Source organism: Dendrobium catenatum, unplaced genomic scaffold (genome assembly GCF_001605985.2).
Source record: "Dendrobium catenatum unplaced genomic scaffold, ASM160598v2 fragScaff_scaffold_716, whole genome shotgun sequence".
NCBI classification, from domain to species: domain Eukaryota; kingdom Viridiplantae; phylum Streptophyta; class Magnoliopsida; order Asparagales; family Orchidaceae; genus Dendrobium; species Dendrobium catenatum.
The window spans coordinates 17,373,194-17,390,114 of record NW_021319178.1 but is presented as its reverse complement, the minus strand read 5'-3'; the positions used below and the strand labels follow the sequence as shown (position 1 = coordinate 17,390,114).

At 33.2% G+C, this 16,921-nt stretch overlaps 1 protein-coding gene across 1 annotated transcript; it reads right to left on the bottom strand.

Annotated features, from left to right (window-relative positions):
• Positions 1–11,866: 11,866 nt before the first annotated feature.
• Positions 11,867–13,639, bottom strand: LOC110105909 (protein indeterminate-domain 6, chloroplastic). Its single transcript, XM_020835593.2, has 3 exons — positions 13,493–13,639; positions 13,252–13,332; positions 11,867–13,181 (listed from the first exon to the last, which is right to left on the bottom strand). Exons 1-3 carry the CDS (start codon positions 13,551–13,553, stop codon positions 12,316–12,318), a joined length of 1,008 nt encoding a protein of 335 aa, XP_020691252.1. The 5' UTR covers positions 13,554–13,639; the 3' UTR covers positions 11,867–12,315.
• Positions 13,640–16,921: the final 3,282 nt, after the last annotated feature.

Below are 16,921 nucleotides of genomic sequence, written 5' to 3'. Positions count from 1 at the left end.
TACTAGGTGATTCACATTTATCTCCTAACTGTTAATCACTAGGTGATTCACTTTCATTTGAAGATACCACATCCTCACTACTAACATCTTTAATGTTTTCCTTATTATCTAAGTCTACCTCCTCTTACTACAACTTGGTCACATTAATTACAATTTGATCATTTACATCATTAGTAGGCAATATAAAGTTTGGCATACACTTGTCTTCATGTACTTTTGGTATTGATACAGTATTCTCAATGACCCCCTATATTTTGTATTAATAACTATAAGCCAATCTTGCTTACCCCATAATATATCTAGATAATTAGCAAAGAAGACATAAGTAGCCTGACAAGCAATGACAAATAGGTCATATTTTATATATATTCTACCTTACTTTACTTCTATTATACAATAAAGTAAATGCACCCTAATTCCTCTATTTTGTGCTGGATCAAATAATTCCTCTATTTTGCACTGGATCAAACCAATCACAATAAAAAAGTACAAGTTATTCCCTTCATTAGGATATTCCAACTATAGTACTTCTTATAAAATCCTATAATACTCATAGTCAACACCCGTATAATTGTTTCCTTTCACACATACACAACAGTGATTTATTTTTTGGCCTTCACACCAAACTTTGGTTTAAAATATGTAACTTTTGATAATAAAAATTGGCCAACATTTATTGCTCTCATAGGTCCTTAAGCTATATTCATTAGTCCTTGCTCTTTCAAATCTATAGCTTCATTATAGACTTGATTGGTGTAAGAAGTGTATCTATGTTACTATTATTTTCACTAAGTTAATTGATTATGATATATAAGATTGAAGTGACTTGTCAAAATACATACCATTTCTTTGAACCAATTAGGAAAGTTAGATTCCACTCTTTTGTCCTGCTCTAATAGTGATGTTGTAATCAAAATACATTTTTTTAATGAAATTCATATAAAAATTTTTGAATTTATGGTCCCTATATATGATTCTACAAAATGTAATAGTGATGCCTGTACTGGTTTCTATACTATACTACTTTATGGCTTTAGTATCATACTTTTTTACTATCTATAGATTTTATTGCTATTACACGTGTGTTTATTATTTCTACCCTGATACATAATCATATGAATGTCACTAGTATGAATTAACTAATGACCTGTGTATTGCTTTTTTCCCGTGTTTCAAATTTAGTTGTAAGATTTACTGACTTATTAAGCTATTGAGCTCACTATATGTGGTTTAACTGATTTTAGATCGTGGCATGGTATCAAGAGGGATAGATTAATTAGGATTTCTTAGGTTTAATTTTTGTTGTTTCGTTATTGTTTTATACTCAAGAATTGGATAGACATTATATAATTATATTATTCTTTAGTGGTGTATGTGATTTTTGATTTAATGTATATAAATATATATTGATGTTTTAATCAATAGTGGTACTTCCACTTATATTTTTAACAATAAAAAAGGAATATATAGCTCTAGTGGTTGTTCATTAAAAGATAAAAATAATAATTCTTCCAAATTAGATTCTAGGGAGTTACATAATAATCCAAAAGACTTCCTGGTTAGAGCATTTGCTACCATATTAGCTATGTCAGGCTGATATTGAATACTCAAATCGTAATCCTTATCAATTCAAGCCATCTTCTTTGCCTAAAATTTAGAACTTTTAGAGTAAAGACACACTTTAAACTCTAATGATCAATAAAGATCTCAAACATGACATCGTACATATATTATTGTAGATCTTTAGAGCAAATACCATAGCGGTAAGTTCAAGATTATGAGTCAGATTGTTCCTTTCATATGGATTGAATTGTGTAGAGGCATAATCTATAAGATTTTTATGTTGCATTAGAATGTATCCCAATTCTTTTAGTAAAGCATTACTAAATACCTGATATCCTTATATTCTAGATTGAAGTGTCTGAAGTAGAGCAGAAGTTAAACAATCCTTCAATCTCATAAAGTTAGCCTCACAATTAGATGTCCAAATAAAAGCTACTAACTTCAAAATCAGTTCTGTCAAAGGTGCAAAAATCTTAAAAAACTCCTTCACTTATGTAATAATTGTCTAGGCCTCAGAAGCTATGTACCTCAAATACAGTAGTAGGCCTTGGCCAATTTGAAACAGTCTAAAACTTCTAAGAATCTATAGAAATACTAGTAATACTAACTGCATAACCCAAAAAATGAGACACTTTTAGCTAGAACTCACATTTGTAATATTTAGCATATAATTGATGCTTTCTAAGAATCTCTAGAACTATCATCAGATACATAAAATGATCCTCCTTAGCAGTATAACAAACTAAAATGTCATATATAAAGATAATCATAAACTTATCCAAATACTCTCTGAAAATACTATTCATTATATCCATAAAAATAGTTTGAGCATTAGTCACTCAAAAAGGCATGACTAAAAATTCATAAGGTTCATATATGATACTGAAATCAATCTTCATCACATCAGCCTTTTTCACCTTCACAATAGAAATAGGTAGTAAAATCAAACTACACCTCCACTTTGTATTAGACATCTCAATATCATAAAAATAAACTCTACTAGTTATCATATCATCTACAATCAATAAAGTAACAAATAAGAAAAAAGATAATAAAATTAAAGCTAAGTGTAATGAATCAAAATAACGCTCAAAATAAATGAATAATTGGCTCCATAATCAAATAAAATATAACATGATTGATCAAAAAAATAAGTCATACCTATCACAACATCTAGGGCATCCCAAGACTACTATACACATATGGCTAAATCAAAGTTTAAGCAACAGAATTACAAAACTCTCTATAACTTGTAAATGGTTTACTTGTTGTCGAGCCTACCATAGAATCAAATCCACTGGCTCTAACAGATGATCCCTCAAAAAATGTACAGAGCAAAATTTTCCTTGGTCTCCTTGTGGATCTAACAAAATTCTAAGATTAAGGCATATATCATCGATCAAATCCTGCAAGTAAACACTCAGCCAATATGTGTCCCAACTATCCTCATCAAAAATACTATCATGTCATCCTATAACACTAACCAAAGTGTCATCTGCCGAAACTATAATATACTGACACTCTACTGATAGAGTAAGAACTAGCCATATGGCCAGTGCTGGAGACTAATATAGGTATAGATTGTCAACCTCTCTTGAAATCTCAAAGTCCAAATCTACTTTTTTTAGAAAATCACTACTAGAAGTATCACAAACAAAATAATTTCTACTAGTAGTCAACTTTTTTTGAGTAACTATAAGATCATTCTCAATCAGATGGATATTCTCTATAAGTTTAAAAAAAATAGAGATATAGAATGGAACTAGTGTCTGCCTCAAACTATCTTGCAGTCCCCTAAAAAATCTATAACACTTTCTCTCTTGAGTGAAATCTAATTATGGAGCATACCTGACTAATGTAATAAACTTTGTCTCATACTTCATCATGGTCCTGCTCCCAAGAACCAACCTAAAAAAAGTCTCATACATATATTGTCATGTAGATTGTTCTACAAAGCAATCCCAAAATATATTAAAAATTTCTTGGAAGCTAATCAAAGAGTTCAATCTACCCTAAAATTTCTACTCCTACTGACCCATCCACCAACGCTCTGCTTTACGATCTAATAAAAAACTACTAACAATACATTCCTCTCAAGAGTACAATGCATACCATTAAATATATTTCTAGTCTCTTGAACCAATCATATACTGCTTTGGGCTCAACAACACCCTCAAATCTCAAAAGATTCAATCTTAGAAATATCTACATATAATTGTCTACATAATCAAGTTAAGCCATAATAACTTTGCTCTATGCCTTGCCCATAATCTAGGCTATCAGACTAGAAAATTAGAAAACCATATCAGAAGTAACTATTGGTGGAATACTATGTATAGGAGTTGTCTGACTAGTAATTTATTCATCTATCATATCTATGTCTGGAAAATCCACAATCATAAATAATAGACAACCCGACATACATGCATATGAAAATAAATAAAATAAATGTCCAAACATATCCCAAAACTATCACAACAGAAAAATATGTGATTACCGATGAACTTTCCAACATATAAATATACATAAAAAAAGCGGTGAAAGAACTGGCAGAAAGTGCGTTAATGAAGTAACGACAAATTTTTCTGCTCAATTTTTGTTGTAAATTTACCATCGCATTTTTTTGTCGATTTGTTCATCGCTATTAAAATATACTAGCACAATTTCTGCAGGTGTTTACCGATGGATTCTCCAGCGTACATTATGCCAGCATATTTAAACTTAATGAATTATTATTAGCGTATTATCCGTCGGTAATATTACTGATAGAAATTTTTCCAGTAATTTTGACATAAGGTGCCCTATTATGACCTCTCAGCCATCTTTGCTCTCATTTCTTCCTCTTTGTTTATGTTAGCTCCACTCGCATCCGAGAGCTTCCCCAAATGCTACTGATGTTTTTCGCCAAACTTTGCACCATTCACCATCATCGTTTGCATAAACTTGCCGACTTCAGTCCACTTGTCGTTCCATTCGTTACCGAACATCTCCACCTTAGTAAGAGAAAGTATCTTCATGTTTTTTTTTCTTTTGTTATGGTTGTTCTCACTAGACATTTGCAAGAGAATGTATGTATGTTTTTCCCTTTTTTTTTTTTTTAAAAGTTCATTGTTTTGTGTTTTTTCCCTTTTTTTTTTTTTTTTTGATGTCTCACTAGACATTTGTAATTAAAAGTATCATGTGGAATTTTTTGTTTATTTATGGATGTTCTCACTAGACATTTGCAAGAGAATGTATCTTGGTTTATGCATGCTTTTTTGTTTTAGTTATGAATATTTTTATTAGACATTTGCAAGAGAATGTATCTTGGTGTATATTTTTTGTTTTAGTTATGGATATTCTCGCTAGGCATTTGCAAGAGAATGTACTTTGTTGTATGTTTTCTTGCTTTAGTTATGGATATTGTTGCTAGACATTTGCAAGAGAATATACCATATTGTATGCTTTTTGCTTCAATTATGGATATTCTCGTTAGACATTTGCAAGAGAATGTACCTTGGTGTATGCTTTTTACTGAAGATAGTCTTCTTGTTGATAATAGTAGATAGAGAGTTGAACGTAAACTTAAATTATTTAGGTTACCCTTAAAGTCTATATGGATTGTAATTTTAATAGTAATAGAACTAGTTGAGGGATTGTGACTTTGGGCGATGAAGTCATTAATAAAAGCCTACATTTTTAATATATTCTATCTATTTATGGTGAAATAGATGGAGATATTATTAGAAGAATTCAAGTTGGATGGTGGAAGTAGAGGAATGTATTGGGTGTTGTTGTGTGATAGAATAGCCCCCCTCAAACTAAGCATAATATTAAAGAGAGCCGCCTTGAATGGTTTTGTCACATAAAATGATAAACTTTCGAGCAGGTTAAGACTCCTTATATTTTCCCTAAACGGAGGCTGTCAGATTTTTCAATTACAGGAGACTTATATGAATTTAAAAATTCATCTATTTTCCTTAAATAAATGTTACAATAATATCTAATATATCCATATTATATGTAGATTATATATTATGGATATTAGAACTCAAAAAAGTTGGATGTATAACTGATTAGCGAAAGGGTGAAAGACATTATCGGATGAGTTCGTTAAAGGGGTGGATTTTTTCATTCAAATAGCTTCTCAACTGCCCATCTTCATCTCATATGAAAAGTTTCATTGCCCATGTTCCAAACTTAAAAACTAAGTGCACCTAAGCCCAGATGACATAACTGTCGATCTATATCGTAGAGGTTTCATGCTAAAATATTGGTATTGGACTTCTCATGATGAGTGTGAGCCAAATTTTGATTCTCGATGCGGCTCGTCGAAAAGTTCTAATATAGCTGAGGAAGAAAATATCCGACCTGATTTTGAGACTTAGTTCATGATGCAACTAGAGCACAATTTAAACAACATACATAAGAGCTACCTAATAAGGAAGTAAAAAATTTTTATGAATTGTTGCGTGCTTCCCAACAACTAATATGGAAGAGTTGCACCACTCACTCAGAGTTATTTATTACTATTAAGATCTTAAGCATCAAAACAAAATATAATATCCCTGAAAATATTTTAATCAATTTATTGGTTTGCTTATGAAAACCAACTCGGCAGATAACATAACTCCTAAAGATTTATATCAGACTAAAAAATTGATTTCCAAGCTTGGTTTGACATACACAAAGATAGATTATCGTGTCAATGGATCCATGTTATTCTATAAAGACAATCAATCAGAGATTGCATGCCGTTATTATAATGTACCAAGATTTAAACCAAAATCTGTCATGAAAGGAAAGCTGAAGGAAGTACCAGTCAATATGATATTTTACTTACCCATAATTCCTAAACTACAATGATTATATGCATCCATGAGATCTGCTGTACATATGAGATGGCATAGTGAACACATCTCATAAGAAGGTTTTATCACACATCTATTAAAAGCAGATGCCCGCAAACACTTTGATCGTACACATCCCACCTTCACTATAGAATCAAGAAATGTAAGATTATGTTTATGTGTAGATAGTTTACTCCATTTAGCCAGTCTTCTTCACTTTACTCAAGCTGGCCCATGATACTCACCCCATACAATCTTTTCCCAAAGTTGTGTATGACAACTCCTTATATGTTTCTAATGATTATCATTCCAGGGCTACATAATCCAAAAAGCAAAGATCGATATATTCTTATAACCGTTAATTGATTATTTAAATTTATTATTGGAAGAGAGAGTAAGTATATATGATATCTCCACCAAGCAAAACTTCATTATAAGGGCAGCATTACTTTGGACAATTGGTGACTTTCCTGTGTATGGTATTCTATAAAGTTGGAACCCTTCCGGCAAGTTAGCTTGTCCATATTATATAGAATATATAAAGTTATTCACTTTAAAGCATGGAAGTAAGAATACTTGGTTTGACTTCCATTGCATATTCTTACCTACAGATCATTCTTTCAGACGAAACAAGGATGCTTTTGTTAAAAAAATGGTAATGTCGCCCACAATAGTGAATTCTCTAATATCAGCTGATTACAAATTGCCAAGATATGGTGTCAACCATAATTGGACTAAAAAAAGTATTTTTTTGGTCATTACCATATTAGAGAATAAACCTAATCAGACATAACTTGGACGTGATGCATATAGAAAAAAATATTTCTAATAATACATTCAATACAGTCATGTATATTAAAGATAAATCCAAAGACAACATAAATTTGTTACTCATAAATTCAGTATAAAGCTTAATATTTACAAGAGTTTCATTGATGGTTTGAATACAACAGAACCCGTAGAAGTCCAAAAGATAGTGAAAAAAAAATTCTCTAATTTGTTTAAAAATATGGTACATGTTTCGACTATTCATTACAATTAATATGCCTTTAATTAGTTAATAAACATGCTAATTTGTTATTTTGCCTACTAACTAGGTGCACACTCAATGTAGTGACTGCTATATTATGGGCTAATTGATCTTGCTTGGGGACTAAATAGACTTGTGAAATGTTATCCAATTTGTTTGGTTAATGGGTACAAATTTCAAACAAAATTTTGGTGTGAAGGTAGGAAAACAAAAAATTCTGGTGTATGTGTGAGAGGGAATATCCATAAATGCGATGGTTCTGATTACTACATGGTATTACAAGAAATATTACAGTTAGAATATCCTGTTCATGGGAATAATGTGTATCTATTCAATTGTTGGTCGATCGATCTAGTATAGAATAGAGGTACAAGTATACATCCGCTTTATGCTATAACAGAAGTTAAACGGAGTAGGAGATATTCCAAGTTTGACCTATTAATCATTGCTAGCCAAGCAAGCCAAGTCTATTTTGCTAACTATCCAACTAGATTATGAGACAAACAAGATTGGCTCGTAGTTATGAAGACAAAATCCAGGGGAGTTATTGAAAGAACCACATCAATACCATCAACACATCAAGAAGAATTTATATCAAATTTAAAAGATCTTGCTAACAATGTGAACGAACAAATTACAACTACTAAGAGCGCGTTGCAGTTAGAGGAAGTAGATTAAATATAAAAGAAAGTCATGACGAGGAATTTTCATCATGTGAAAGTGAATCGATATAAGATAAATAATTTTTGACAATCAATTATGAATCAATAAATTTACAGTAACTTCATTATTTATTTAAATAACATGAAAATACTTAGTTTATTTATTTTATTATTGCTTAACTTCATTTATTTAATTGCTGAGTTATTTTATATTAACTTTTTTTAAATAATTTATGTTACTAATATTTCTTAAATTTTTAGGCAGATGGCTTCAGGTGATGAGTCTAACAGATGATTGATAAAAAAAAAAAATTTAATAGGTAAAGCAAGAAGACGACTAGTGGTGCAGCCAGCAGGTCTGTACGTACTAAGGGGACCTCTACATCTCAGCCTTCCAGTCAGAGTCAACCTACCCCGCCTTTACCCACTCCTGTAGCTAGTAGCCCATAGTTATACTCACCAGACCCCCACTTTCCTTTGCTATAGGCCATGTAGAGTACTCCCTTCTATCCTTACTACCCACCCCCACCTTCTTATGGTGGTCCTCCTGCTTATTTATACCCATTGTATGTCCCATAATACTATCCCCCACCACCTCCTTAACCCGCTACCCGCTATAGCTGGACCTTCGACCTATTTGTAGAAGAGCTAGCGATAGATGGTCGCATATTGATTGAACTTGATGGTGATATATATGTACTCATTATATTTTAAACATGTAAATAAAATTGAATAAATTTTTTTGACACCTAACATATTTCTTGTAGGTTTCATTCGCCAAAATAATCGATACATAAAATACGGGACATAATACGAAGTAGGTATGATGCTCCTTACGTCTCTTGAAAGAAAGTCCCAAAAGAAGTGCGGGACTTGTGGTTTAGAGAGTTTGATGTTAATAATTATACTAATATATTTTGTACGATTTCTTTTACTTATTCAAACAAAAATACATATTATATATTGTATGTTTTTAAATATAGAAAGATTTTTATTAGTTGCCCTAGCACAATGATAAAATTAAAAAGAATTTTGAGAAGCGTGGGTCGACTCGCATGTGAGACATGTTTACAGATTTAGAAAGTCGGGCAAGTGACCACTTTGGATTGGTGAGAGTGCATAGGATGAGTTGAATAGTGCTTGGGGTAGCATAAAGTATAACAGGAGAAGAGACCAAAATAGATATAATAGATCTTCTAATCTTGGGGCATGATAGTTCCCTTCATACTGGGGGCTCAATTCTACATAATGAGCACATACGATGTTTGATAAGGAATTTTATAAGATTTTAATAACTTACTTTAATATGAATAATAATATATGTATGTTATAGAAATAGGTATTAGGTAGAGAATCGACCCTTGTTGAATTTTATAGTCATACCCACAAGCGTCAAGATGACCAGTAATGGGTAGATGAGCGAGCTAGGAGAGCCTATATAAGTATATAAGTTTAATATTTTGATGTCAAGTCTAAATTACTTAAATTTTTATTAAATTTTAAAGAAGTATACACGACTTCGAGAGAGCCAGGCTGTAGCAAGTGAAGGTTCTTCTGGTGGATCAGGAGAATATTCTGACTACCGCACTTGATCGCAAGCGGTAAGAGGAATGCAATACGATAGAATATATGGTTTAGGCTCGCAATCCTATGCATATGAGGGGCAGACATATGGTGGCTCCAGCTTCTTAATAAATACACATGAGGCTTTCTATAGCCAACAGGTAGCTGCCCTTACAGCCGAGCTAGAGCATGTTAGGAAAACACAAGCTGACTAGCAGATGTATATGCACAAGTAGCAGGTGCAGATGCAGTAAGAGATGCAGATGCATCATGCTCAATTGTTATAGCAAATGCTAAAGATGAGGGAGCAGTTCAGTGGGAAGAGTCCAACTTCAGGAAAGGAGGAGGAGACTTATTCAGAGTATATATTATTTATTTTATTCTGAACATCTGTAATTATGTGTTTTTGGGCATATATATTTATTTGTTTTTGTTGTACATATGCACTTGTTTATTATTGGATATCTGTTGATAATATTATTCTTACTTTTATTATTGTTTATATGTTTATGTTTAATATTTGGTGATATTTTTAATTAGTGGTGGATGTTTGAATGTATATATTGTTGGATATTTTTGTATGTATATTTGTATAGAAATCAATTTTATATACTAGAAGGCATTTAAATTTTTTTATGCTATATGTTTCCGGCGGAATATCTACCGAAAACTCTACCGGCAACAGAAAACAACAAAATTAAGTGGTATTTCTGGCATATATTTACGCTGGAAATACCGGCTTTTTTTCGCCGGTAATATTCGTCGTTAATAGTCTGTCAGATTGTGGTGGCGGATTATCCGCCAATTTTTCCGACGTACGTTTTCACTGGAAATACTAACGGAGAAAACGTCGAAATTCGTCAAAGAAAGACGACGTTTTGACAATCACTTTTTGTTATTGATAAATAAGGATAAATTTGCTAAGGAAACATACGACCCGAAGCTACCGAAATGGTATAGTGTGCCTACCTCAATCCGGACAACTTTCAGAACTAGACCGACAAGTAAAAATGACCCGAAGCTACTGAAATCTCCCTCTCCCTCTCAAAATCCCTCTTTGGTCAGCTACCCAAAATGATTGAATGAAATGGCTAGTAGAAAAATATATTTATCAGTAGAAATTGGCCTAGCATCGGGGTGTCTGAAACACAGCGGTGAAGTGCTCTAGGAGGAAATTTTTAAATTTCAAAAACATGCATTCAGACCTCTAAAATACATGCAAACTTTTTTTGCAAGCATACAAATCATTTTAGACTCATGCAAAAGAGTTCAAACACAAAAAAATAATAATAAATTACCAAACTTTTAGGATCAGATCGGATTGAACAGTTCATTGAACCTAGAGGTGTTACATAGGGATCATCTACTACATCAACACAATAGTCGAATTATAATTTATGGTCCCAAGAACTAGGAGGAATGTGGAAGGGGAGGGTCTATGGCTTAGGCTAACAAGCCTATGCATATGAAGCTCAATCCTCCTATAAAACAGACTTCACAGACAATAATATTGAAGAGTAGTTGTAGTTGAAATTTTGTTGCACAAACAGTTGAAATGAATGGACATATGTGATAAATGAAGGATGAGATGCAACCACAAATAAGAGCTGAGTTACACAGTTTCATGGAGCTGCAACAATGTCAGCAATAGGATGAAGTAGCTGAAGAAAGCGAGGACATGGAGGAAAATATTTATATTTTTTCTACTTTATGAATGTCGGTTTAGAATCTTATAAAATAATTTGACAGTTGATCTTGTAATATTTTTTCTAATATTATTGGATCTATTTTCATTCTTTTAAATATATTTTTATGTTGTTGATAGAAATAGTTATGTATATTAGTGTTTTGTTTAGTTGAAGTCAAATTAGATATATACCTCCGTCCCTCTATTAAGCAACAGCTACAACGGCTAGTCGCATCATTAAGTAGCTGTTCAAATTCTTCCACTATAATTAGATAAATGTCAAGTCCTTTCATTTTCCACTGGTATGAAGATCCTTACAAAATATTCAAATAGATGCATCTTGTCTTTTGTAAGTGGCATTTATTTTGATGAATGAGACTTCTTTTCAGGTCAAGTAAAAAATTTAGATTTATCTGAAAAAGTAGTTTCAAAACCTTGAAGCACTCACTGCCTTGGATACAACAGCTGAATCTATTCAGTTGAAATGGAACTTTCAAATAATTTGCAGCCGAATAGGATAAAATCTGCCTGAATTCAGTAGTTCATTTCAGATGGTTTTTTCAACATCTCTATAAAAATTAAAAATCGCTAGATTCTTTAAACGAACAGCATTTACACACAGATCTTCAACTCCTATCTCTGTTGCTCTTTAAGGGTTCATTTCAGATAGTTTTTCTGCCACTCATAATAACTTCAAACAAAAAATATATACTTCTTCCTTATAAACTCTACGTTTATGTTGCAGGCTTGCAGCCACCATCAAATGAATCCTAAAGAGCTTCTCCCCCTATTTTAACTCAGATGAGAGGTTTAATTTAGAATGAATAAAGTCCTGCTTTCATCTCCTCTCCATGTCGACAATCAAACAACACAGCGACCTTCTCCTCCGATCAGATAACGCAAATGGAGAAATCGGAAAAGATCACTCCACAGTCGCATAAAAAAAACAAACTTTGGAATAAAGCTTGATTAATCAATTAATTAATTATAACCTGCAGCATTGTAGGACGAACTAGCGCCCATAAACTCCATTCCCGAACCCAAGGAAGTAAACCTCGCCATCTCCTCCATACTCCGGCGACCACCACCCTCTCCACCCAGTCCCAAAAAATCCCTCGTCTTCCCCTTCCCCTTCCCCAGCTCGCCGCTCCAACTCCCCTTCGTCGACCGCAGAAGCCCCGTGAAAAACACCGAGGACGCCCCCCCGCTCGCCGTCGCCCCCATCTCTGCCGCCTTCTGTAGCAATGCTGTCGCCGACATATAAGCCGCCGCCGTAGCCGGCGCCATCTCCGACCGGTTATGTCGACGCAGAGAGACCTCCTCTTTCGGCGTCTCATCCGATGCATAGCTCAAACATTCGGTGCCGCCGCCGCCGCCGACAACGGCGGCTGTTTCTTGAGTAAGTGCGTCGCAGAAAGCGCGGTGGGTGACGAAGCTATCCTTGCGAGAGAAAAGTGTGCCGCAATCGCAGCGGTACTCGCGGGACCCACAGGTCTTGGTATGGGCCTTGTGATCGGACTGGACGGCGTAACGCTTCCCGCATCGCTCGCACTTCCACTTCTTCTCCCCGTGCTTTCTGCTGAAGTGTTTCTTAATGCCGGTGAGGTCGCCGAGGGCGCGTGCCGGGTCATGGTTGACGCAGCTGGGCTCGGGACAGACGTACACTCGTTTTCGGGCCGGCGGTCCGCCCAGTGGGTGCTGCCGGAGCTTCCAAGGTAAGTTATGCCCGCGCCGGTGGAGCTGAAGGTTCTGCTCACGTTGGAACCCTCTGTTGCAGATCTCGCAGACGAAGCGGTTTGGCGCCATTAGCGTTGCTGGTGATAGAGCGATTACCTCCGCGTCAGGATCTGTGGAAAAAAAAAGTTCGAGTTTTGGAAGATGTAGAGGAAACAAATCATTTTCAGTAGCAAAACAAACCTGGATTTCCGGGGAGGTTTCTCTTCTTCTTGGGCGGCGGCGGCTGGGGATTTAGGTTATGGTTTGGATCGCCAGACATTGCTGGAGATAGAAGAAGGACGCATTAATGTGAGAGAACGGGAGAAAGAAAGGAACTTGATTCAACTTCAGCTTTGAATCTCTCTCTCTCTCTCTCTGTATATCCTTACCAACTTCTGTGTGTGAATCCAAATGAAGAACATGAGAAAACAAGCAAGCCTACCTGAAGAACTAAAGGCAGTAGATTGGTTTCTGCGACGAAGCCTAGCTTCTTCCCAAGTCATGAGATGTCAATAGCTTTCACGCTCTCTCTCTCTCTCTCTGTTTAACATTTGGTCGGCCATGGATAGGCATCAAATGGGCCAAGGAGAGTACGCTAGTATTGCGATAGGATACTGAAGAATACTAGATTAGAGTGGGCCGCCGGGCATGGGAATAGACGCCTACCTGTTTGTTTAATTGTGCTCTGTCGGTCTTTATCAGGGATTGGCTTTGTGAGAGATTTGAGATTGAAAAAGTTGAAAGGAAAAGAGCTGAAACAAGACAAGGAGAGACCTGAGAGAGTGGAATGATGATGAGTTGAATCATGAAGTTGATCTAACTTTTCTAGTGGGGAAAGGTTTCAACCTTTTTCACTATATTAAGATATATTACTACTTTGCACTACTACATTATGTGAACCATTCTTTTAGCTTAGTAAACAAAATTTCTAAACAATATCATAGCATGTGTTTGACTAGTGAGCTTTGATTATGATACAAGAGATTTATTTAATTTTGTTAGTAATATTTTTAATTTTGATTTTTAATTTGAATTATGTGATGATCACATGTTTTTTTTTCTTTTTCCGAATTACAGGTATGGCATCAATGAACAAAATATAAATTACTTGATCCTAATGACAAGAAAACATAGTTTGCTATGCAACAAATAACAAATTTGAAATTGATTTTGTGGTGCAAGACAGTTATCTTATTGTTTTTATATAAATATTTTATATTTTGGAACTAATATTTTTAAATTTCATTCATTTATCTTACACAATTTTTCCAAATATAATCCAAAGCTTCAAGCATAATTTTTCCCTGTAAATTTACATGTTGTTAGATGCACAGCTTAGTGATTCTGCCTTCTGTCTTAGAAAGATTGTAGCATTAAATCCTTTTTATAAAAATTTTAAAAATATATTCTTTTGAGTTAGTACAATGAGCACTTCTCATTTTATATATTTTTTTAGTTATATGATATTTTAATTAAAGAAAATTTTCTTTAAAAATATAATGTGTATGAATACTTTACATTCAAAATTATTATTAGAGGAACATTTAAGAGTAAAGCACTATCTTTAAGGAGATCCCAAGTTACTAATTTTATATGCAAAATAGCCTCACCTTACTACTTCAAAGCAATAATTTATGGTTTCTTCTATAAAGCCATCTTCCATATCAATACAATCCACCAACTTCAACACTTACATCTTCTCATGCCTCTTGGACGAAAACATTGCCAAACTAATTTTTCCTCCCTTCTGATAGAATCAAAACCCTCCATAATCATTGTTTATTTGAGTGTCACCTTTCACTATAATTAAAGACCTAACAAAAATTATCCCTCTCAAATATAAAACATGGAGAAGCAAAAATTATCACTCTCCAAATAAGGTCCCTTTTTTTTCTAAGAGAATAAAAATTTATAATAAAAAATGATAACATATTTTAACTTTTTGTTCTACCCAAGCATTACATATATGTAAGGGACTTTAATGGGGAGGATATGTTTTGGACTGTATGAAGTTGTTATGAGACTTTTGTAATATGTTATTAACCTTTTTGGAAATCAAATTATGCAATAAATATCTATTTAATACTATTTTAAATAGGAGGATAATTTTAATCTATGATGTAAACAACTACAACAATTTTTAATGCTCCCTTTATGGGAAGAATATGAGAAAATGCAACCTTCGGGAATTTTAATCTCTAATTTTGGTATTATGTTTCAACTGATTCACAAGCAGCTTATTTTCTAGGGTTCTTTCAATTTCCTTGTTATCTTATGTATATTTTTAATGTTAATCTTGGAAGGAAACATTTTTGGGTTCACTTATTGAAATATCAAAATCATTGCTATTTATATATGGTTCTATCTAAGGATTGGATGTCAAAGAGAGATGTTGATTTAGGCTTTCTTTATTATTCTATCAAATACATGTGTAAGCAAACATTTTATTAAGAAGATCATCCATTTTTAGAATATTGTCAATAGCTTTATTAAGATTTCTAGAAAAAAAATGATTTCTTTCTTTCCCTCTCTTTATAATAACTAGGAGTCATTGGCAATCACCTCTTGTTCTACAATGTCAAATAAACTATTCATGGTTCCTATATTGAGCAACTTATCATCCTATGTCCAACTTTGGATATTAAGGAGGCATTTAAGTTCTCTCTATCTATACAATATTTTTTCAACTCTTGCAACTAGAGAGAGCTAATACCTATTTGTAATATTATGTAGTACTTAATATCCTTAGTATTAGGGGTCATTCTGTTATGTCTCTTTTTATGAACTTATGGATTAATGGTCAATTTAATAAGAAAATTTTGTGGCTAAATGTTATAGTTTGTTTAATCTATCTATTGAGGATATCCTTACTTCTATCATTCAAAATGGGAAATTTGTCTTTCATATATATATATATATAGTGCTCAATATGGTTCGCTTATCTTCATTCGTTACCCTGCTAATTTTTCAACTCAACATTTCTTTCCTAATGAAATAAAAATAAGATGTCAAATTCTTTTTGCAATATATTGTATTAACTGAGTCATTTAAAACTTTTACTTAGCATTTTGGCAACTTGTGCTTCATTTTTTTGCCTCAAGTCACATCACCTCTTCTTCAATTCTTTCTTGCAAGCCAACATCGACTCTCTCAGTGTACTCAATAAAGGGTTGTTATATAATTCAATTTTAACAAAAAATATTTATAATTGTTACAATTTGTTCAACCAACTTTCAATCCTATCAAATTTCTTACGTCCAAAGGTAGAGCTCTCACCAATTTTCAATAACTTCACCGCCTTTCCACTTATAATTCATTGGTTTTTTCTCGAAAAAGATCTTATGTCTTAGTTGAAAGCATCATTTATATCCTCATTAAGCCCAACACTTGAGGACTCATCAAGTTCAAACAAAGAAGAAACCTCGCATGGAATTTTGACAAATTGATAGAATGTTCATGAAAAAATAATCAAAGGTTGGTAAACATCTCATAAGAAATAAATAATTCAAGATTTACTTGGTGGAGGTTGGATAATAGACACCCCATTATCTACATTTGGAAGAACTGACTATTTTAAAATATCAATTAGTCTACTATAGCTTTTAATAATCCATTAATATAAATAAGTCCACTGGAAGCATCTATAAATTATACAAATCAAAATATTTCTATATTTTTTCATTAAATACAATTTATAATAGCTAGAAGATCCATCACTACATCAACTTACCACTCTACTCCTAGTTACAAGAGAATAAAAAATATACAAAATAAATAAAACCTAAAAAATCCTAATCTATCTCACTTTATTGGATTTAAAAATATGTAAAAACTACATAATGAGCTAATAGCTCATTAGGTTATCATCACC